At 39.8% G+C, this 25,279-nt stretch overlaps 1 protein-coding gene across 4 annotated transcripts in view; it reads left to right on the forward strand.

Moving 5' to 3' along the window:
• KIF16B (kinesin family member 16B) overlaps nt 1-25,279 on the forward strand; it is a 277,041-nt gene that overhangs the window by 222,029 nt on the left and 29,733 nt on the right. The window contains exons 24-25 of one of the 4 annotated variants that reach the window (XM_079784760.1): nt 4,346-4,435; nt 24,526-24,609. The exons of 1 other annotated variant lie outside the window; for it this stretch is intronic. In XM_079784760.1, coding sequence (XP_079640886.1) covers nt 4,346-4,435; nt 24,526-24,609 — 174 coding nt within the window. The remainder of the gene's footprint in view (nt 1-4,345; nt 4,436-24,525; nt 24,610-25,279) is intronic. 2 more of the 4 variants (XM_079784761.1, XM_079784762.1) reach the window with 2 other exon arrangements.

Here is a 25,279-nt window from a genome sequence, read left to right on the forward strand (position 1 = left end):
AGACTCCCTGCTCCTTGCACAGTGCACTGGCTGTAAGACCATGCTCCTCCTGCGGGCACCCCACTTCCCTCAGGTGCCCCTGAGACGGAATTTGTGGAGTTAGTGGAGCTTTGGTTCATGGAGCCCACTGCAGTGGAGTGGGGATGTCTGCTTGGTTCAGGAACTCCTTATGCAGTTTTTGGATGGGATTCAGTGGCAGCTGTTCCCTTGAGTGAGAGAATAGTACCCCTGGGTGGTCACTGACAGTCTCTGTTCCTCTGTGACCACTTGGCTACAGTCCTCAGCACTCTTTTGGATTTCCTCAAAAGAAAGGTATGTAAACGTTCTTGAACTTTCTCTAGAGGAACTATAGAAGGAGGTACATTGCACATAATAGCAAATAATGAAAGTACACCATTAGGAAATTATGTTCTCCCTCTCTTCCTTTCTAGATATCATTTGGGATCGCCAAGTACTGACTCTTGCTAAGTGGAGAGATTTAGCTCCAGCTTATGTCCTTGGCTTTTATCAGCAAGTTGCATATCCAAAGGACCTTTACACTCAGTATTTGTTTTAAAAAGTGAAAATACTAATGCCAAAAGAAATATGTACTCTTTGTTTATTGCAGCATTATTTACAATAGCCAAGATTTGGAAGCAACCTTGGTGTCATTGATAGGTGAATGGATAAAGATGTGGTACATATATTCAGTGGACCCTAAAAGGAATGAAATCTTGCTATTTGTGACACCAGGAATGACCCAAAAGATGTTATGCTAAGTGAAATAAGTCAAACAGAGAAAGATAAATATATATAATTTTACTTATATGTGGTATCTAGGAGAGAAAAATAATGAGCAAAAAAATAGACTCATAGATACAGAGATCAGACTGATGGTTACCAGAGGGGAAGGGGACGGAGAGATGTCCAAAAAGATTAAGGGGATTAAGAGGTACAGACTTCCAGTTATAAAATGAATCACAGGGATATAATGTACAGCATAGGGAATATAGTCAATAGTATTGGAATATCTTTGTGCGGTGACAGATGGTTACTAGAGTTATCATGGTGATCACTTCATAAGGTTAAATTCATAATGTCAAATCACTATGAAACTAATATATTGTAATTCAACTATTATTTAAAATTAATTAATTAAAAAAACAACTAAGGACCAAGACACTTAAAAACAAAAGGCTCTTAATAGGGGCTCACCCACTAAAGGCAATTTAGAGGCCACCTTTTGTTTCTGGCTATGTTTTTAAGGAGTCTTACAACCTATAGCATTTAACACAGCGTTTCTTCTCAATCAACAGAAAAGTAATTGGGTAAATGACATTTTTTCTTTCTTTGTTTTACAATGCTTTAACCTCTCCCCTAATGCCTACATTTTAAAAACTTTAAACAGTTACTGGTAAGTCAGGAAAGGACTAAAATACAGGTCACTCTACTGACCACATTTCAGGATAGAAAACAAATGGGAGAATGAAGTAGGAAAGTATTTATTGAAAAGAGAAATTTAGGCCCCATTGTCTCCATTATTTGTTTAGTGTGTGTGTGTGAGTGTGAGTGTGTGTGTGTGTGTGTATCTCCATCTCTGTATCTCCAAAATCACCAGTGTTGTCTGTCCGCAGAAAGATTTGGTGATCTCAGAGGTTGACCAGGAGTAATTGAATGGCAGTCTGTGGTATCTATGGGATCACTGTGATTAGTGGGATGTTGGCTTCTTTTACTACTTCTGGTGTATTTCTGTTTGCAACAGTTGTCTGAAGAAATTTTAAGTAAGTATAATGCATTAATGAATGATACTAAACAGATTTAAACATTTGGAAAATATTTCATATATTCTCAAACATGTTCATAGTTATGTTGCTTCATAATATTATATTTTGCAAAACTCTGAAAAAACTTTGTTTATTATATACTAGGTTGATATTAGACCACTTCTTCCAAACTTTCTAAATACAAGGAAATTTAGCCCATTTAATGTTGTTGCCCTGGTTGGGTGGCTTAGTTGGTTGGAGCATCATCCCGTACACCAAGAGGTTGTGGGTTCGATACCTGGTCAGGTCACCAGTCTGGGCATGTATGGGAAGCGACTGATCAGTTTCTCTCTCCTTCTCGCTCTAAAAAATCAATTAAAAAATATCCTCTGGTGAGGATTAAAAAATTTTTTTAAATAAACATTGTTGAAAGAAACTCTGTAAGTAACTGTTTTATACAAGTTCTTTGTATAAAAACTTTTATTTCCTTCTTACACAGATAGATATACACTGCAGATATATAATGAGGACATCTTAAAATCGATAATCCTTAAACCAGTAAAATATGTATTTAACATAAATTTGTGAACAGCACTCAATTTAGAATTGTTTATAAGTAAATGCAGTTCATCTTGTGGCTATGTTTATGGTATTTAAGTTGTACTTGATCATTTTATGGCCTAGAAAAGATGGGTTTGTATCAGCAGAACCATTCAGCGAGAGAGAAGTAATGAATTTGCTCCGCAGTGATATGTAGTAATGATGCCCTACAGTATCAACATCGAAGAAAATAATTAAGAGCTTTGATCTGATTTATTTGTCATACTGATCTTCTGTCTCTGCTCTCTGCATCAACCCTCATCCTATGCCCAGTTTTAATTTGGAGCAAAATAGGACTTTAATACATAGTTTCCCTTTATGTATAGTTTTCCAAAACCTCATATGCGCTGTTTCTCCAGCTCTAAGTGTGAAGGTGTCTCCATTATGGACAAGAGCTTTGAACATGTCCCCTGGAGAGATGACACCTGTGATTGTCTTGTCTCCCCTCCCCCCATTTCTGCCATGACCACTGATGATCTTCATTCTTCATCATCATTGTCTTCATAAATTTACATGTTGATAGATAAGGGGGGGGGGTTGAAATGTTCTCTATATAAAGTAGGAAGTGTGACCCTTTGTCATCCTTGTATTTAAGCTGAACTCAGGTGAAAATCTCATGAGTGGAAATGTTGGAAACCTGTAGACTTGTGTTACAAATAACATTGAAAAAGTACCATATTCTCAGTGCAGTTTTTAAAAATCATACTATTGTGCCATTAATTCAAATAATCTGATTCAGGTGAACCTCCTAGAAAGATTGCAGCAGGCCTTGTGCTCCACACGGACTGACCTGGGCCAAACCTGGAACCTTTACCTGATGTGAAAATCAAAATCATCTTGATTGTCTCTCAGCAAACTACTGACTACTGACGTGTAGTGTAGTGCCCAGCACATAGTGGTTGCTCAGTAAATGTTTATCTCTACAACGAGAGTCCTCTCACCTCCACCTTAATTAGTATCAAAGGTTCATCCACTTAAAAGGCTTAAAATCGTGTAGGGTGGGGAGACATTTATATAAGTAGTATCAGTTATATACTGAAATGGCAGTGATGGTGAAGGAGTGATGCTTGTTCTACTGTGGGCATGCATGTGGGCAGGAGGGGATGGGGATGGCTTCAGCTTCTGTCTGGCTTGGTGGTAGGTACGGAAATGCGCTGAGATGGAGTGTTCTAGATATTCTCCAGCAAGACTGTCAGGTTTGATTATAGACACTTTGAACTTGAGGGTCCTGTGTGACGTCTAAAGAAAGATGTCTCCGGGTTTGGTACTGGGTCTGCAGCTCAGAAGAAAGGTGGGAACTGAGATAGGAATTTGAGACACATCAGCCTGTGCTTTAGGCTGTGTGATTCCAAAGGCTGGCAGTGCCTACCAGCTTCTGCTTGTCACTGTGACCTCAGGATGTGGGCTGATGTGCACCAGAGTTCCACCTACTCAGCTCATCAACAGGAACTGTGGAATAAAGGACAGACTCAGAATTCTTCTTCTGAGATAAAGCACAATATATTGTTGTGTTTTTATATTAGCAATCATTGAGAGGCAGAAAGATGTTTTTCTCCTCTTTGTACTCATCTTCTTTCTCCCTCCTCCTCTTCCTTTTTCTCTGCTTTTTCTTCTCTCACTTTCCCCCCTTACTGTACACTATGGTGGCTGGTGACCTGCAGCAACATTTTGTATGGGCTCATCACTGGTACAGAAAGGTCACCTCTGGGGTTTTCTCTCTACAGCCCAAGGGTAGGGCTAGGGGATACTTTTCGTAAGTTAACTGTCCCTCACTTTACATAGTCACATGCTGCTTGTAACCAGATTTGGGACCCAGAGGTGCATGCTTAAATAGAGAGCAGATATTATTTATGTCTTATTTATGCAGCTAGATTAATATTTTCAATTCTGGAGAAATTTGACATTCTAATCACTTTTTGTTAATTTTTAAATTAGTTGAAACAGTTTTTATTGACTTTTCCCTCTAATTAATGCTGATTTATTTTTATTTTTGTGGTTAATAGATTACTGTCCTTGATGAGACATGGACTGTATTCAGACGTTATAGTCGTTTCCGAGAAATGCATAAAACATTGAAGTTAAAGTATGCAGAGGTAAGGTGTGAAATAACTGTCTCCAATTAAGAACATTGGTTTTATAGAGTAAATGAGTTGATTGCATTGTCAATGCCCCGCCTTTAGACATTAGCTCATAAGTGTCATCAGGTTTTATTTCAATTACTCATCTGTCAATATATCTTTTTACTTTTTCTCCTTTGTTTCATTTCTATTTTACACAGTTTAAACATTTTCTGAATATAAGATTTTGAAAGTGATAGTAAAGCGACAGTAAATGAATTTTTTCATAAATTTAAAATAAACATTTTAATCAGTTTACAACTTCTCAACTGTGAGTGACACCTATTAAAATGAAATAATAATAAATTCCTTGGTATATATTTATCCTTTTTTGTCTCTTAAAAAAGACTATGTTAATGCTTAGACTTCTTAATGAGAAGTAAAGTCATAACAGTTAATTGCCATCAGACAGGGAAGGGAGATAAATGGTAAATATGGCATGCATTAGATCAGCTATTCAGTGTGATACATTAGTGATTTTTTTTGACAAAGATTAGTTTTTAAAATACTTTTAAACAAAAAAAATCTTAAAATTAATGCATATCTTCTAAATGAATGCATTATTAATATTTTACTTCAACTAAAGAAAACCTTATAAACACAGCTCTTTGGTAATTTGGGGTTAAACTGACTGCAAATCAATCAACAGACACTACCTAATTAGGCTATTTTCCCTAAGTATTTCCTTAACTTTTCCATGCCTTCCACTCTTTCTTGTCTGATACACAGTATAAAGAGAACTACTTTTTGTAAGTAAAGTGATTCCTTGATGTATAGAAAATATTGAGTCCCGGTAAGTTTAAGCCATATCTGAATTCTGTTGTTGAGCTATCATAATAGTATTCTATTTAAAATTGAAGAAGTGCCCAGCCGATGTGACTCAGTTGGTTGAGTGTCTTCTGCACCAAAAGGTTGCTGGTTGGATTGCCAGTAAGGGCACATGTTCAGGTTTCAGGTTCCATCCCCAGTAGGGGGCGTGCAGGAGCCGATTGATGTTTCTCATTGATGTTACTCTATTCCTCACTCTAAAGTCAATAAAAACACATTTTTAAAATTTAATTTAAACTTAATATTGAAGAAGCTTCAGCTATGAATTATAGTTGTGTTTCCAAGAGGCTTTAGTTCCAGAAGTAACTGCTTCAAAGTCAAGTTAAGTTTATTTCTGTAATTTTCTCTTCATGTCCCAAGTTTATATTGACAATAAAAAGTGAGAGTATTGTGTACATATTAAATGTACAGATCAACTTGTTTTTAAAGTGAGTTTTGCAGTTCCTTAACTACTTGGTTATAAGCTACTACCTCAGTACTTTAATAGTGTACAAATAGTCATATCAACATTCAAAGTTCCCAAACTAATCAATGGGAAAAAATAATTTGCTTGAAACAAACGGCCAAAAAGTTTACCAGGAATAAATGCACACACACACAAACACTATACATATGTTCTTAATTAGTGATATATTTCATATCAGTTTTCAGTGCCATTCTATGGGGCATATTTTTTTAGGTCCTAGTAATACAGAAGTGGACAAGAGCAAAAGTGCCTTCTCATATATCTTAAATTCATATGGGGACAGACTTGTCTCGTGTCACACAGTTGGTGAGCAGAAGCTAGTATAGAATTCCAGGAAGTTTGACTCTATTTTTTTTATTCCTAAACAAACAATAATATAAAAATAACAATGAGGGGGAAATATCTAAAACTGCAGTAGCATCTAACTCTAGATCTAGGTAAATCTTATTTCAGTGAGACAATAACAGTGACCACTTAACATTTCCAAGGTGAAGCTTATATATCAAGTTGAATATCAGTTATATATTTTTTCTGTAAAGTTGATTTCTCTTCTGTGTAGCCTAACTTCACATAGTCTTACTAGCTAAGCATTTATTGGCAGTTGAGATCAGTAATCTGTTTATTAGGTATTCATCAGTTATGATTGCCCTTATTTTTAGCAGTTTCTTCTGAATTCTAAATAGGTTTACCGTTAGTTTTGAATTAATTTCTCTTCTTGGTATACTGACATGTATTGTGCAAAATAATCAGTCCTCTGTCTTTTTTTTCCCCACTGTTCTCCTTCATTGACTTTGTATAGAATCTTAATCATATTAAACCCTGTGTTTTCAAATTCCACATCTATAAAATGACAATACCACAGCTAGTTTGTAAACATTTTGAGAGACTCAGATAAAGTATGTTATTGAAAGCACTATGAAGTAGTACACAGCACCTGCTAGAGAGCATGTCTGAAATTTTCTCAAGCAAATTGTTTCCACACTACTCTTTATCTATATACAAACTATGTCATTGTTTTACTCCGTTAAAATCAGTGTAATCCTTTTAAATACCAGTAAAGGTATGTGCTCAGGGACAAAGCCTCACTAAGTGTCCTCTTCTCTCGATGGAAGAGGCAGAGTTACTATTCATGTTTAGTGTCTATGAAGTCCACATCATAGAGTCCACCAAGCCAAAAACATGGCTCTTCAAGAAGCTGAAAATAAACACGTTTAAAACCACATTCCATTCAACCACCAGAATGCATAGTGAAGACCTAGTGTTCCCTCCTCCTCTCCTTTTGAGGGAGTGTCTAGTAGGCTGTGATGTATTTGGTAAAGCAGGAGGACATGGGGCTGGAAGATCAGAGGGTTCTTGAGAGGTTCAGAGATGCCATCCTCTGTGTGGTTTTTAGAGGACTTTGTTTTAGTACTTTTAACAAGGAGTCCTCCCTCGAGAGTGAGAGCCTAATAGGCTCCTTACCTCTCTGGGACACATGTCACAGTGAAAGCAGATAAGCCCTGGAATCCATCCTTGAGGACCCTTTTGTAATCTTGGCTGAGATTGATTCTGAAGCAGGTTTGTTGTGTTGGTCCGCCTACAGTCAAAAGGATGAACCATGAAAGTGGGATATTTTATGTATTCAAATGTAGAAACAAAACAAATGCTGAGGGAACTTTTAATGGCTCTGTGTGGTGAGAGCATAAGTTAGTGGAACAGGCCATCTTGCCTATCTGTATCATAACTTCGTTATGGTGTCATTAGAGTCCCCGAGTTTCAAATAGGATCAGCCTCCATCAGCCCATCCCTAGGGGGCTTCTTCCTGCAGAGCTGAGGGGAAACTATTTTCAAAGCCTTCAGGTGAAACATGAAAGATTGCTGTGTGAGAGCAACTCTTCTCTCTCCCATCTGGCATGTCCGGGTGCCCAGTAAATACCAGTGAGACTGAAGGAAACGATTAGGCAAGAGGTTATTTAATTTGTATATGAGACTTTCAGATCGTGCTGATAGAACCATTTCTCACCTTCTTTATTTTCCAAGTAATTTCCCCAAAGCAGCACCAGAAAAGAGGGAGAAAAGAAACTGGCCAGTGGCCTTGTGTTTGTCTTGGACAGCTATATGCCATCCATCACTGAAATGCTTTTGAAACAGTTCTGTAAACCGCATTCCAAATTTAATATAAAAATTGCAAATCTACTCACCACCCAAATTATAACGCTACCAACCATAGCCACAGGGAACATCCAGTAAGCCTTAGATAAATTCAGCTGCATCAAGCCCTTGGCCTGCTTGAATTTTTAAATAGCAAACCATTATGTAGGCAAAACTAGGTTGCTGCCAGCTTCCCAACGTGGTTCGTTATCAGAAGCCAAGCTATCTCACTGATTTGTGTCACACCGTTCTCTCCACTTGATAGATAAGCAGTATTTAAATCACTGTTCATAAAGGTGGGTGGCGGCTCAGAATGCATCAGAATTAGCTGGAAAGCTTTACCAAGATATGTGGACCAGGCCCTAAACTAGGAAATCCTGATTTAGCACAGCTGATGTGGGGCCTGAGAGTGTGGAGCAAAAGCATCCTCAAAATGATGCTCTCTGGGCCACTGGTGAGGACACTGCCTATCATTTCATTTGCATCCACCTTGGGGGCATCCGATAATTTTTCATTATTATGCGTCACCAAGCCTACAGGTGATTTTCAGTGACAAATAATCTTGTCAGAATTAATGACAGGCTAGTTTAAACCTAGACAATGGAAACACTTTGATTGTCTCTTGGATCACCAAAGACTGTGAAACAGACTGTATCAGACTTTCCTCTGCAGCCATCAAGGAAACTTCCATAGCAGTGGTCTGGGACCATTGGCACAATATGAAAGTAAGTACTTAAAGATGGTCAGTCCAGTTTTTCCTTTTAGTTGTGAGAAATCATATACGTAGAGAGAGTTTAATTCAATTACATCAAGACTTGGGGCATATACAAGGTTCATGTCTCTGGATTCCTTTCCAGGACTTCATTCAGGAAGGGGGAGTCCTCAGAGTGCTCCAAATGAGACCAAAGAGGAGGAAATATCCCCTGTAACAATCTGCTGAATAGTGAGACCCCATGGATGGTAACTAGAAATGGGTTCCTTCTTTTGAATATCATGACAATGACAGGTTCCTGTGATATCTTCGTCTCTGAGACAGTTAACATCATAGTAAGAGATGGAAATACAAGCATTTGAATTAGTTCAATTGCATTTATTCTTTAAAAATGCAACGTTAATTCTCACAGATCTGAAATGTCACTTTCAAATATCGCTGTGACATATATGAAAATCCTCTAATCTGTCTTCTCTGGCTCATGCCTAAATAAAATCGACACTGGTTTTGGGAGGAGAGAGATTTTATGTGGAGACGTGGCAACCATTATACTGAGTATAATGAAGTCAGTGCAGTCCTAACTGCATTTCCAACTGTGGTTTTATACCTAGAATGACTCCAAGGTCTAGCACTTCAGTGGCAACAGGACAACAGCTTCCATTGGTCATGTGTCCTTGTCGTAATTGCTGGCTACTCCACATGGAACACCAGCAAAGATTTCCACTTTGCTCCTTCATTCAGCAGATACTTTGCTCCTTCATTCAGCAGATACTACCGTACTTTCCGGCGTATAAGACGACTGGGCATGTAAGATTTTCCTGGGTTAAAAAGTCGTTTTATATGCCGGAAAATACGGTATATTGGACTATATTGATGGGATTAGATATAATGGATTAGATATATTAGACTACTGTATTTTCTGGCATATAAGACAAGTTTTTAACCCAGGAAAATCTTATACGCCCAGTCGTCTTATATGCCGGAAAATATGGTATTTAATGAGAGTCTAGTGTGTGCCCAGCTCTGGGCTAGGCACACAGCAGGTGTTCATAAATATTGTGTAACATGCTCAAGTTACCATATCAGAGGTATACAGGTAGCTTGTTGCTCCTTTAATAATCCACCAAGGTTGTGCTGAAGAGTTGCTACTTCATGCCTCTAACAAATCATACTTGGAGGCGAATTGCTTATTTGTTTGTGAGTGTATTTCTCAGTGACAGCTGTTCTTATAAGGCCTTGGGAACTGCTATTAATTTTGAGGAGTTAGAAATGCTTCCATCTAGTCAGCTGTGAGAATTATGGCAGCCCTTTGATGAGTTTTTATTATTTGCATTTCTCAAAAGCTGGAGTGGCTGAAATTTACAGCCACAAACCTGCACGGTGTGAATGTTTCAGAAGTTGTCGATTACCATGTAGGTGCATCTACTTGCAAAAGACAGGTTAGAGTGGCTTTGACCAATTAGAGTACCATATAGGATTTTTCCTTCCAATCTTTAAAAACTGGGTACTAGTTAGATAGTCAAGAATTACATGAGTAAAGCAAATGCCTAGTAAATGACAATAAAGTTCACTTGTATCAGGTGATTACAGAAGTCAAATGTTTTTATTAGTAAGGGTTCCATACTTTATTAGTTGTTCTCAGTTTTCTTTCAGTGATTTATAATCCAGTTTTACTTGTTTAATTGTTATACAATCATAAATAATAGGCAAAACTTTTTATTGCTCACTTTAATTTATTTTCTATATGAGGGCTGTCGTTATTTATATCCAAAGGAATAACAGTGCCATTTATCCAAATCTGTGCTGTCTATTGCCTCTAAGACCATCCGGACTTACTATGGGGTCTGTCTAACCTAAAAAGTGAAGTTGGCCAACCAAGAAAGGCTGCTAATAGGAGCAACCATTTCCAATACATTTAGTTTATCTTCTTGATGGCAGCAGACTGGCTGACCTATCTTATAATGCAATCAACTTTGAAGTCAGGGTTTAAGTGTGATGGTTCTTAAAAGATAATTTGGCTGCATCAGTTCACTGGAAATCATGAAAGGAAAAACCAACTTGTAGATAGAAATTTCACTTTGAGATCATTAAGATCATTAAGAAATATTGCAAAGCAGCAGAGAATGCTGACTGTATTTCTAATATGCATAAAGCTAGCTAACTTGATGGATGAATGGATGGATACTTTCATTTTCCCAAAGCTGAGATTCACAAATGAGTCTATAAAATGCCTATGCTAGTTATAAGCAACTACTTATTCTCTTATCTGACTGTACTGATAATTCTTCATGTAGATCAACTTAAAAATTAGAGGCTTGTTGGTTGAATACTCAAAGTAAAGTTAATAACTGGGGTTTTTAGACTTCACAGGCACTGAAAAGGAGAAAGACAAATTTCATTGGAAATCACAGTAACCCCAAAATTATTGATTATATTTTTCTAAGGACTTTTATTTTACTTCTTTTGTTTTGAGAATGTGTTTTATTTACTGATTTGCAGAACAAGCTTGACATTATGTTTATTATGTTTCTCTTAGGCCCCAAAGAAAGTGCTATTTTAATCCTTATTTGTTTCCTGTGTTTTATTCTGTATAATCAAATTTCAAAATTATACAAAGTAGACCATAGGGCTATTATTAATTTTTTTCCAGTGTTTGCTAGGCCTATCGTGTCTCCCACAAATATCCAATTTATTTTACCTCAGTCATCATTTTTAATTTTAATGTACAATTTTCCCATAAGAGCTCAACTATCTTTACATCATTTCTCACTCCTGCTGCAAAAGATAATGGTGGTAGCAGGAAAAGGTATCATTTAAGTGTTTTCTCATGTATAGTGCATTCCCATTTGTGTCGGTCCATTTTCTATTCGACAACCTCTTGAAAGTTAATGTTTTAATATTATACTGGGTTCTAGTTTCCATCTACACATCTTTGCCTTGCTTCAAATAAGAACGCTATAAAGATTTTACAGGAAATAAGGTACATTCCTTAAAAGCAATATAGCAGAGATAATAAATAAAATATCTCCATGTTATCTAAAGTGCTACTTCTGACTCAGTATAGAGAGATTTTAGTCATCAGTACCTGAGTTACAGAATTTCAAAGCTGAAAGGAAACTTAAACATCTTAGTTCAAGCCCTTCATTTTAACAAATGACAAAACTACATAGAAACTAGAGAGGTTGTACTCCTTGTTCAAGATTATACAACCATTTCTTTGCTGAGCTGAAAACTGAAATGTGATTTCCCCAATCCCAGGGTATTAAAATAAAAATACATGGCCTGGTTGGTGTGGTTCAGTGGTTGAGCATAGACCCATGAACCAGGAGGTTATGGTTCGATTCCCAGTCAGGGCACGTGCCTGGGTTTTGGGCTCGATCCCCAGTGGAAGGGTGTGCAGGAGGCAGCCGATAAATGATTCTCTCTCATTGATGTTTTTAGATATCTCTCTCTCTCCCTTCCCTCTGAAATCAATAAAATATATCTATTTTTAAATAAGTAAAACAAAATGAAAAGACATGGTATTAATTTTATTGTTTCATTAGATTTGTAGAAGAACAATCACTTTTGAATATTTCTATAAAAATGACACATGCTCATTTATAAAAATTACACATAATTCAAGAAGAAAGCAACAGATTACCCAAAATCATTTTCTAATACAATCAATGTTACCATTTAATGGACATTATTTTAAGTTCTTAAGTGGATAGGCACAGATAAATGGATAGATATATAGATTGATAAAAAATTATAATAAGAAAAAAATAGAAAGAATGAAACAGCTTTATAATATGATGTTCATTCTAGATACACCATTTTTCATTACATAGATATGTAATTTTACTTGAATGTAACAGGAGTGAAAGAAAATACAGTAAAACTAAAGAAATTGCTAAACTTCAAATTAAATGTTTCTTCACCACAATCTGTATCAAGATCTCTAAAATACATGAAAAAATATTACAAAACATTAATGTTAGTAGCTAGTTTTCAATGTTTTCATTTCACAAATTATCAATTGTGTTTTAATAAATGCCCAATTGACTCTCCTAACAGAGATAACATTAGCACACTTTACTTACTCCCATCTCCCAAATTCTTAAAATTATATTATTTTGATATTGTCAAGATATATAACATTCACATTCTTTTAGACATAAATTAGACATAATTCCATCTTAGTTGTGGGTTTAAATAGAGGCAGTATTTACGTTACCGTGGTTTCTTCTTCTCAAGATCTTTATATTGTGCTGTCTCTTGGTTGGTTTTGGTCCTCCAGGAAGTTTTTGAAAAATGTACCTTGATGGTTTTACCTGCTTGAGAATGTCTCTCTGTGGCCTGCATATTTGAAAGACACTTTGGTTAGATATAAATGTCTTTTAGTGTCATATTTTCTTTCCCTAAGCACATTTCATTTTGCATTGTTATTTTCTCTACACTACATACTACATGTAATCTGTGTTATTGTGTTCATTCTACTTGTGTTCCATACTGTTTTTGTTTTTTTATGGTGTTTTTAGCAAGTTGAGGGGAGTGGCAGGGCAGGGATGGAGAGTGTGGTGGTGGCTAATTAATTTTTCTTTTTTCAATCAATTTTGTTTGTTTTAGAATAGTTTCAGATTGTATTTTTGTTTTTCACCATGCCTTGTGATTTATGCTGGAAGCTGGACATGATGTATTATTGGGTGAAAGGAACTGAGATATTCTAACTACTAGAATATGGATGTGTGTGCCGTTTGCTGTAGGTATGGTGTTGGAGGCTAAAATTTCCTCCAGTGCTCTTGTTTTGGTTTCCCCTGTTGTTTTTGGGTTTTCCTAGAGCAGTGATGGGCAACCTTTTGAGCTTGCTGTGTCAAACTTCGCCAAAAAACTGAGCATAACTCGGGTAGTGTGTCACTTTGAGGAAAAAACTAACTCTAAGACTCTAGTCGCAAATGTTTCATCCTCAGGAGCAGCAAATGTTTCATCCTCGGCATGCGGCCGCATGTCATCAGAAATGGCTACGCGTGTCAGTGCGTGTCATAGGTTCACCATCACTGTCCTAGAGACTGCTTTTTTACATTTTAATTACAGTTTACATTCAGTATTACTTTGTATTAATTTCAGGTGTACAGCATAGTGGTTAGACAATCATATACTTTACAAAGTGTTCCCCCCGATATTTCCAGTATCCACCTGGCACCATACATAGTTATTGCAAAGTTATTGACTATATTTCTTATGGTGTACTTTACATCCCCGTGATGATTTTGTAACTGCCAATTTGTACTTAATCCCTTCACCTTTTGCACCTAGCCAACCAACCCCCTTCCCTTCTGGCGACCATCAGTCTGTTCTCTGTGTCTGTGAGTCTGTTTTCTAGAGATTTCTTCAATAGAGTCTGAGGCTGCTGTCCTTTTAGATGTAGCCCTTGTTGCTTTACAGGAGCCCTAGTGATATGGAGGGGAGGTGTGTGGGCAGAGAGGTGCTCCATAGGCCTGTGATAATATCCCAGTCTTTTAGTGAGCCTGAGTGGGGCATCGAACTTCCCCTGGCTCAGTTAGGCTTTGATAAACAAAGGTGGTTAGATTTTGGTTAAAAGAGTTTCCCTTAAGGGCAGGCATTGTTAAGGAAAATAGAGAACTCTGGGTGTATTTCCAAATGGTTACTTTCTTCTCCTGCCAGACCTGAGGGGATTTTCCTCCCTTTTCACAATCATTTTACCTCCTAGAGGTAAAACTCATGAAAGTGTGGAGACCACCCCAACTCCCTCCAATGCTCCCCTCCCCCCAGCTCTTACCTCTCATACGACTCTGCATTGAGCCTCCAGCAATTCACCAATTACAGTTTAAAGTCTTTCTACCAATACTGGTTCCAACTTGGGCTTCTAGGCCTCTGAGCTGTGATTCTCTGTCTCTGCCCGTCTGCCTCTCCGATTTTGGGACAGTAGTTTGCCGCGTGGCCTCAATTCTCTGATGGAGCTAGGAAGAGTTGTTGATTTTTAGTTTGTTCAGCGCTTTTTTTTTCTTCTTCTTTTTTTTTTTTTTTTTTTTTTTGTCATGACAGGAATGATGGCTTCTAAGCTTCTTATGTATCAGATCAGAAAACAGAAGTTCTCTTTGAATAGTTACAAATTTACAGAAAAAAATGTGAAGTTCGCTCAGCGAGTTTTCTTATACCCCACACACAGTTTTCCCTATTATTAACAACTTACATTAGTATAGTACATTTGTCACAATGATTGCTACATTACTGGGAACTGATATTGATAACATTATTATTAACTTTGCCAGAGGGGGCAGGGGGTTGGTGGGCTAGGTGCAAAAGGTGAAGGGATTAAGTATATTTTTAACTATATTATTAACTGTTTTTTAGGATCCAACCCAGGACACCACATTACATTTAGTCATTATGTCTCCTTAGGCTGCTCTTGCCTGGGATCGTTTCTCATGCTTTCCTAGTTTTTGATGACTTTGACAGTTTTGAGAAGTGCTGTTTGGGTGTTTTATGGAATGTCCCTGATTGGGACTTGTCTGTTGTTTTCCTCAGGGTTAGATTAGAGTTATAATCTAATCTAAAAACCAGAGAGGTAAATAAAGTGCCATTCTCATCACATCACATAAATGATACATGTGCTGTCATATCAGTACAACTTATCACTGTCTACACTGACCTTGATCACCTGGCGCAGCTTTCTCCCCTGGAAATTTACTCGGTTTCCCCCTCTTTTTATACTGTGTTCTTTGGAGGAAGTCACTGTGCACAGCACACATTTTAGTAATTGGGGAGGTATGTTCTACTTCCTTGAGGGTGAAGTATCATAAATATTTTGGAATTTTTTTACATGGGAGGCTTGCCTGTTTTTCCCCATTTTTTTCTTCAATTGTTTATCCAATCATTATGTTTTGGGTTATAAGCCATTATTATTATTATTATTATTATTATTATTATTATTATTATTATTATTACTAGAAGCCCGGTGCACGAAATTCGTGCACGGCAGGGGGTTGTCCCTCAACCCAGCCTGTACCCTCTCCAATCTGGGACTCCTGGAGGGATGTCCGACTGCCCGTTTAGGCCTGATCCTGGTGGGATTGGGCCTAAACGGGCAGTCGGACATCCCTCTCACAATCCAGGACTGCTGGCTCCCAACTGCTTGCCTGCCTGCCTTCCTGATTGCCCCTAACCACTTCTGCCTGCCAGCCTGATCACCCCCTAACCACTCTGCTGCCAGCCTGGTTGATGCTTAACTGCTCCCCTGCCAGCCTGTTTGCCCCCAACTTCCCTCTGCCAGCCTGGTCACCCCTAACTGCCCTCTCCTGCAGGGTTGATCACCTCCAACTGCCCTCCCTTGCAGGCCGGGTGCCTCCCAACTGCCCTCTCCTGCTGGCCATCTTGTGGTGGCCATCTTGTGTCCACATGGGGGCAGGATCTTTGACCACATGGGGGCAGCTATATTGTGTGTTGCAGTGATGATCAATCTGCATATTACTCTTTTATTAGATAGGATAGAGGCCTGGTGCACAGGTGGGGGCCAGCTGGTTTGCCCTGAAGGGTGTCCCTGATCAGGGTGGGGTTCCCTTGGGGCGTGGGGCGGCCTGAGCGAGGGGCCTGTGGTGGTTTGCAGGCCGGCCACGCCCCCTGGCAACCCAAGCAGAGGCCCTGGTATCTGGGATTTATTTTCCCTCTACAATTGAAACTTTGTAGCCTGGAGCGGAGCCAAGCCTGCTGTTCCCTCCGGGGCGGCAGCCATTTCTGAGGCAGTTAATTAACCTTCTACAATTGAAACTTTGTTGCCTTAAGCGGGTGGGCCCAGCCAGAGTGTGCAGAAAGCTTTGCTTCCCCTGTTGCCACCGGCAACCCTGGCCTGCTCTCTCAAGCTCCATTCTGCCGCCATTTGTTTGAATTTGTTTACCTTCTATAATTGAAACTTTGTAGCTTGAGTGGAGGCTTAGGCCTGCAACGGCTATGGAAAGCTTGGCTTCCTCTGTTACCTGGGAAACCTTGCTCTCTGTGGCTGTAGCCATCTTGGATTGGGGTTAATTTGCATACTCGCCCTGATTGGCTGGCGGGCGTGGCTTGGCTGGTGGGCGTGGCTTATGTAGCGGAGTGATGGTTAATTTGCATATTACCATTTTATTAGAGAAGACTATTTTAACTGTTACAGCTTGGCCATTAGGAACTCTTTCGGTTGTCACATGTGTTCCTTCTAGCACTCCCAAGTGCTTTTGGTTTGAGCCCCTCTTATTGCTGACACCACAGATGCTTCAGCTTATTTTATATGTTGCTTGTCCCAGTCCTAGAGTGAGCCATTTCTCTAAGCGCTAACTCACTTTCCTACCCCTTTTCCCCTGGCGCTCTCTTCTTTCAACCCGTGCATCACTTTTTTCTCTTGGCCCTTTTTAGAGATGTTTTTTGTGGTTCCTATAAGACTCTGAATAATATCTTGCCTGAATTTTTTCTGGCTGTCTTTGACCAATCCTTGTGGTGTATATTCTTTTTCTGCCTTTTACTTATGTTTCATTTAACTCACCTCACCCCACCCTTGTTACTCAAGTTCCAGCTTTGGTCGCTTCTAATTATTTTTCATCTTTAAGTGAAGTGGACTAATTGTTGGGAGAAAACACCAATGTATCATGGGGCCAAGGAAAGGATAGGTACTGGGGTTGGAGAGAGTCAGCAAGCTGCTACCTGCCTCAACTTTTGCCAGAATTTTTCTGAAATGTTTTCCACCCATTTTCCCCCCCCTTCATTTTAAGACACATTCTCTGTTATTTTTTGGTGGTTGGAAGGGCTGTAGGACCGACCACTGGCTATGGCCATAAAGGCATATACTCCCTTTGGCCTTTTCTCCCTCTAACACTCTGAACTTCTCTGCGTTCTTCCTCCTACACCCTCCTTCCTTCTGCCTTTCTCTTGGCTCAGGTGTCCCCTGCATTGTCCTTGTCCCCAGATTTAGTCTCTTTAATTACAGCTTAGTGGAAGGTCTGAGAGTTTGCCTGCTGAATGTGGTGAACAGCTCATGGTGCTGTGGTCTAGAGGTGAGGAGCTGAGGCTCTCAGAAGCCCTCCATCTCATCCCTCTCGTCGGTGCTTTCCCTGGGCACCGCCGGGCAGTTTCCTGGTTTGGAGACAGCGTTTTCTTTGCTTTTCATCTCTTTTGTTGATTTGGTGCTTTTGAAGGAGATGAAGGGAGCAAAGAAAGCTCCACCGTCTTTAACCAGAGCTGTTCCATCAAGCTTTTATGGTTTGGAGAAAGATTATTTTGTTGCAATCACACTTTTCAATATGGGACTCTCTCCACAAAAGTTGGGAAATATGGCACTTGCTCTTTATGAAAATGAAATGTCATTGAAAGAAAGAAAATTATTTTTCTCTCATTACTGAATCCAAGTATCTTGATAACTTTTATGTGGATCAGAAATATTTACCTGAGTCCCTTTAGAATTTACTTATTGTGAGGAATATAGAACTTCAGGAACATTAATTTTTAGAAATGTAGGACACTGTATTTCCTTTGTCAGAGGTTACAAAGGAAATCAAAGAGGAGTCTATTCTCTACCCACAGATTTCGATTTACTGTCCTGACAATACTTATGGAAATCCAATCTCCGCCATCTGCTAGATTAAAAAATGAGGCCACAAAAGTGAAAATTTGTTAATAGAAAGAACTTGAGAACAAATAAAAATAACCAGGTAATATGCTTGATTTTCAAATTTCTGTTTAACTCGAGAGAAAGCAACCAAACAAATAAACAAAAGATGTTGATGTCAGTAGGGCCTGCGTGGAGAAGTGAGGGACAGTTCTGAATCGCCCTCTCTGTGCGCCTCTTGTATTCTTAATTTGTTGGAAATAGTGCTTTTCAGACTGGAACACTTTAAGCAAAATGGAAAAGGGGTTTTTTAGTTTTTTGTTTTTTTACTCTCCAGGCACATTATTTGTCCTGATCAGTAGTTCTTCCAACCTTGGTAAATTGTCCATTTTTTAAAATAGTTTGACAGTTTAAATTATTCACAATCCAGAAATGAAACTTACAGAGGATTGCTTTGCTGTCTGTTTTAAAATAAATGAAGCAGGTGCTTTGCATTTTAGAGAGAAAAAGTTCAGGCCTCTTTTCTCCGTCAGGTTTCCAAACTCTCCTGAGAATCTTTATAATATTACTATTTCAAGAATTGAGCAGCAGCTCCTGCCCTCTTTTCTCTATTCCAGGTAAAGACCGTGGTGGTCTTTTCTTTCTGGAAGATGGGCTGATTCCGATGGCCTAGTGTGACTACATGTTCTGTGGCAAAACCTGTTAGTCCCTAAATGGCTTCCTGTGCATTCCCAGCTCCCCAACTATTTCAATGTCATATATATCTTTAATGTAAGGTGTTTTAATTTTTATTATTTTTGAGTGCTTTCTAAGAAATATTCTTTTGAACAAATATTGGCTTATTTATAAACCAACTGATGACCTATCAAATGATAATATTTACACTTGGCAGGTAAAGCAGGTAGAAATGTACCTTTTTCATAGTGGTTGCTTAAAAATGACAAAGTTTTATACAGGGTTTAACCAGATGAAATTGCTGATATTCAACCATTTTTAACTTACAAAATTGGAAATTTCATTCAGTTCATCCTACGACCTTATAGATAGTAAGGTTGAATAGCACTCTTAAGAGTCTTTAAAAGGGAGAAATGGAGGACGTTTCCATTCTGCCAGAACAAGAGAGTTGGATAGCTGATTCTGATATAATCCTATCTAATAAAAGAGTAATATGCAAATTGACCGTACCTCCGCTACACCCACAAGCCATGCCCACAAGCCACGCCTACCAGTCAATCAGGAGCAAATATGTAAATAAACCCAACCAAGATGGCTGTGGCTACAGAAAGCAGGTGGGAGGCTTGGGTTTCCCCGGCAATGGAGAAAGCCAAGCTTTCCATCTGCCCTGGCCGGCCTTGACCTCCACTTAAGGCTACAAAGTTTCAATTATAGAAGGTAAATAAACCCCAACAGAAATGGCTGCTGCCACGGAGCGAGCAGAAGGCTTGGCTCTGCTCCAGGCTACAAAGTTTCAATTGTAGAAGATAAATAAACCCCAGATACCGGGGCCTCCGCTTGAGTCGCCGGGAGGCATGGCCGACCTGCAAACCACCACAGGCCCCTCACCCAGGCCACCCCACACCCCAAGGGAACCCCCACCCTGATCTGGGACACCCTTCAGGGCAAACCAGCCAGCCCCAACCCATACATCAGGCCTTTATCCTATCTAATAAAAGAGTAATATGCAGATTGACCATCACTCCAACACACAAGATGGCTGCCCCCATGTGGTCAAAGATCCTGCCCCCATGTGGACACAAGATGGCTGCCACAAGATGGCCAGCAGGGGAGGGCAGTTGAGAGGGACCAGGCCTGGAAGAGAGGGCAGTTGGGGGCGATCAAGCCTGCAGGGGAAGGCAGTTAGGGGTGACCAAGCTGGCAGAGGAGGGAAGTTGAGGGTGACTGGGCCTTCAGGGAAGGGCAGTTGAGGGGGACCCAGGCCTGCAGGGGAGAGCAGTTAGGGGGGATCAGGCCTGCAGGGGAGGGCAGTTAGGGGCAAACAGGCTGGCAGGGGAGCAGTTAGGCATCAGTCAGACTAGCAGGGGAGTGGTTAGGGGGTGATCAGGCTGGCAGGCAGAAGCAGTTAGGGGCAATCAGGAAGGCAGGCAGGCGAGCAGTTGGGAGCCAGCAGTCCTGGATTGTGAGAGGGATGTCTGGCTGCCCGTTTCAGATTGGGATCAGTCCTAAACGGGCAGTCGGACATCCCTCAAGGGGTCCCAGATTGGAGAGGGTGCAGGCTGGGCTGAGGGACACTCCTCCCCGCCCCCCCCCCCCCCGTGCACGAATTTCATGCACCGGGCCTCTAGTTACTTTATAGGAGGCCATATTTATTTTTCTGTGTTGCCTTGTGGTCTTGCCTTTCTACTTTAGTTTGTTGGTGGCCTACCTTCACCAATGGGATGTGGGCCCAGCAGTGTGCGTTTTTATCGTGAATCACATAGAACTTCTGCTCTCATCTTTTTCCTCCCTCCCTCCAACCCTTCAATTACATGTAAGGAAAGTCACCATTCTTCTTCAGTTTTATTATGAGAGGGATAAGGTGATAGGAATAACTAATCTTAAATGTCCCAAGATGGACTTCTGGAAGCCTGCCTCCAGACCCATCCCCTTTTCTGTCATTCCCAGTGCTATTGCTGACCCTGTCACTTTGTTGGGTTCAGGTCCTCAGGGAAGTTCCATTGATAGCTTTTGTTGGAACTGTTGATCACTGCCGAGCAGCAATGCATCATTTTTTGTTTACTTGTTTGTTTCATATACTTAAGGAGGGGTTACTTTCTTTTATCTGAATCCTAGATCCTAAGGGCTTCCATTAAAAAGAGCCCTTCCATATACTGTATACATCTTTTACAGCGTTATTACAAAAAACCTAGAGTTCTGATTCCTTGTCCAGAGTCTACCATCCTATCCGTGACTTTGAACCTTTCTAAGTCACTTGACTCTGGACCTGTGTTCACCTCTAAAATTAGATGGTTGAATATTGGAGTCCTGTGATCATGTGCCTAAAAGTTATCTAAAGTTGCCCTTTTCTTCCTAAAATCTGAACAACAGTATTATACATAATTTATAAATAGTTATTTCACGGTGGAGGGGGATATTAATAGCATAAAATATTAGCCTCCATCTCAGGATGGACCACTGACTACAATGATATTTAAATGCTTGGTCCCCACCCAGTTTGGCTTCCCAAAGTCCTGTTAGTGCACCATCTCTGATTGAGCTTGCGAGTGACTACACATTTCCCCCGACAGAAACCACATCACCTCACCAGCCACATAAGAAAATGACAAAACAACCAACTGTGAAAGCATGCTTGCCAAGCTTTCAGCATCACTGCATTGGGGGGCGGGAGGCGGAGGGAACATTTGTACAAGATGAAATTGAGCCTGGATGAAGCCCAAAGACTAGCTCTGGTGTACCTGTCTGCTCTAAGCTGCAACATACGGGGCATGTGTTTGTGCCAGTGAGGCCAGGGTTCCAGAAAACTCTGCTCCTTAAAGCCATATCACCAGTCCATGGATGGGAAGAGGGTGTGAGAAAAGGTGGCATACTGCTTTCTTACCAGATGTCTAACAAATAATACTAGTAGCTAAGGCTCATTTCGCATTGCTTCACTAAATCTTCACAGAAACCTGGTGAAGTTTAGTATTATTGTCTTCATTTTTCTTCAGCAGAAAGTAAATACTCAGGCTCAGAGAAACAGAGGTAGTTAGCTAGTTAGCAGTCAATCCAAGATTCAAACTGGGTCTGTTTTACCTGAGGATCTATAGTCTTTCACGTTACCTCCCACTGGTTTTAAAGTTGACTGTCAGGAACAAAATTGCAGTGTTGGTGAGAAAAGGGTAGGAGGCGGTATATACCACACCACCCAAGGTTTCTCTCCTTCGGTAGAAAGAACCCTAGAGTAAGAAAGAAACAAACACCTGCCTGACTTCAGGTAACATTAAAAGGGGACTATAAAGTAATCAAAGGTACTTTGAACAGAGTGAAAGGGAGAATTATTCTTAATAAGAAAAAGACAGATTGCTGAATAAAAAATGGGCAAGAGTTGAACAGTCACTTCCCTAAAATGACCAACCAGTTGGTTAATGAGCACGGGAAAAGATGCTGAACATCTTTAGTCCTTAGAGCAAAGCAAGTTGGAACCACCATAGAAATCACTGCATCCCCCCAGGAGTGCTAAGAGGAAAAAGACCACAGTGCCAAGTGTAGGGGAGGATCTGGGGCAACTGGGTCTCTCAGTCACTGCTGGTGGGAGGTCCCTTAGTAAAACCACTTTGGAAAACCATTTGATAATTTCAGATAAAACCAAACACGTGCATACAATGCAACCCAGCACTTTTACTCCTAAGAGTACATGTTCATTAGAAGACTCAAAGGAAATTGTATATAGTAGCACAATTCCTAGTAGCTAAAACCTGGAAACTGACCAAAAGCCCAATAACAAGAGACTGAACAGACAAATGGTGGGATGTTCACAAGATGGAATACTATACAACCACTGAATGCGCAAACTATGGCTACTCGTCACAACATGGATGGATCTCACACACATGAGGTAGAGCGATGTAGGCAGTTCATGCTGTATGGTACTGATGCCGGAGAAATTAATGGGCTGATTTCACAGACAAGAGTTTGGAATGAGGTGGAGGTTCTTGGGGTGCTGCTGAAATAAGCATTTCCAGAAGCCCCCATAGGAGGATGGGATGTGGGAGATTTTATTGGTGTGGAGTTACATTTCTCAGCTTCCAAAGACCCCTGCATCTTAAGCCAGTCCTGGAAAGGTGCAGCTGGGAGTTCAGCAGAGCCAGCACAGGGCAGTGCCCAGACCTTCCTTTCCATGTTGCAGCCAGGTGTGGTTCAGCATCCAGGCCCTACGCCATGTGGGCACAAGAGAGAGCATCCCCACCAGAGGAGTCCCAGAGGGAGAAGGGTGGGGGGGGGGCAGAGCTTCCATTGTTTGGAAGTTTAAATATTCAGGTTTGGAAAACTTACAGTACCCATGCCCACCTTGGCCACTGACTTGCTTTCAGCTTTCTGGTGTGACTGACAGGAAAGCACCTTCCCAGTTCACTCAGACCTTTACTAGGCATGCGTTTTTCTGGTCTTCCCTTTCCTCCTTTCCTGCTAAATAGTAACTAGGTTCATTTGATGGCATCATATACATGAAATTCAAAAATAGGTAAACCTAAACCAAGCTGTTAGAAATCTGTCAACCTTTGTAGAGGATGGGAGGGAACAATTGGAAGGGAGTATATAAGGGTTTCTGGGGTGCTAGGTATGTTCAGTTTCTCCATTAGTATATTGAGATGTTGAAAATTCACCAAGTTGTTCACGTAGGATATGTGCATTTTGCTATATGTATATTCTACTTTAATACTAAATTTTTGAAGTACTGTATGTATAAATGCTAGTTCTTAAGTTTTAACTCCTGCTGTGGCAATATACATTTAAACCAACTAGGGGATTTGCATATGTATAAAATAGGGATTTTATGGCATATTTTGGATCTATATTGTGGGAGAAAGGTTGTTAATTTTTTTTATATAATGCTTCATTGGACTCTCAATTTGTCTGAACCTCGTAAGGTGAGGAAGGAAAGAAATGGTGAATTCCATGAACACCAACAGTTATGTTGCTTAGCCTTCATTCAACCAAAGCAACACTGACTAGTCAGATTTTTACCAGATTACAGAGTTTTTCTTTTCTCAGAATCTAAAATAAAACTTATCTTTTTATTATGATTTTCATGTCACCAAGAAGAAAAGTGTAAGGAAAATAACCATGTAACTATAAGACTTAGCTAAAACAAATCCTGAACTTTATTCTTTAGGAAGCAAGGCGAAAAGATTCAAGGAGAAGTCCTCTTTTCACAGAGCCAGTCTTCATTTGCAGTAGTAGTTGAAAAAAGACATCATGGAATGTTTAAGAACCCTCAGCAATGGTCCAAGAACTATTGCACAAAATGTTCAGGTAGTGTGCAAGCTGAGTTTCCCAGTTCTCATCGCAACACAAAAATAATTGAAATCTAGTATAATAAGGGGAGGAAAAAAGAACAAACGTACATTTTAAAAGTAAAAATTGTGAAACACCATCTGGCATAGAGACTATCTAACGTTGTCTGAGACAAAACATTGAGACTCGTGTCTGCCCTTCCTTTGAGTTACCCTGGTCCTGGCTTCTCATCTGACCACTGCGGACGCTTGCCTGATCTGTTTAGGCCACACAGATGATTGGTGGCAAAGCAAGGCAGGGCCTCCCATCTTTTCACCCCATAATAGACATTCCAAGTGATAGGTTAATAATGGCCTAGAGATCACAAGTGTGATATTAATGCATCTCTTGTAAAATATGTATTTCAGCTTGCTACCCTTGAGTTCCCTCCAAAGAAACTATTTGGAAACAAGGATGAACGTGTGATTGCTGAGAGGCGGAGTCACTTAGAGGTAACAGAATGAAGCTTTTCCTTATCTGTGTAGAAAATTTTCCCTCTGATTGACCAGTGAGCATTATTCCTGTTAAACCCAATTACCTTGTTCATGAGTGTGAAGCATCATTGACACAGAAGATGGCAGCAACAGATTATAAATTAATTATATCAGTTTATTTAAAACATAAGTCCTTGTCCCCCTATGGTCTAGCACAGGGGTCCTCAAACTTTTTATACAGGGGGCCAGTTCACTGTCCCTCAGACAGTTGGAGGGCCGGACTATAGTTTAAAAAAAACTATGAACAAATTTCTATGCACACTGCACATATCTTATTTTGAAGTGAAAAAACAAAATGGCAAAAACACCCACATGTGGCCTGCGGGCCGTAGTTTGAGGACGCCTGGTCTAGCAGATCGTTTTTCTGGTTTTTAAGGAGATACTTTTATTGCAAGGGTTAGGAAGCAGGTTGTGGGTGAGAACTAAATATTCACTATAGACAGATGGTGTGTAATACAAGATGAGGGTATGAAGTTTGCTGCAAAAAAACAACACAACCCTGGAATTAATTAACTGAAGAGAGTATTGCATCATAACTTTTTCAAGATAGCTGGAAGCAAAGACACATACCTATTTTAGTCATGGTGAGGTTTTGTTTGATTTATTTTAACTTAGTCTTTTGAGCCAG

Source organism: Cnephaeus nilssonii (genome assembly GCF_951640355.1).
Source record: "Cnephaeus nilssonii genome assembly, chromosome: 11".
NCBI classification, from domain to species: Eukaryota; Metazoa; Chordata; class Mammalia; order Chiroptera; family Vespertilionidae; genus Cnephaeus; species Cnephaeus nilssonii.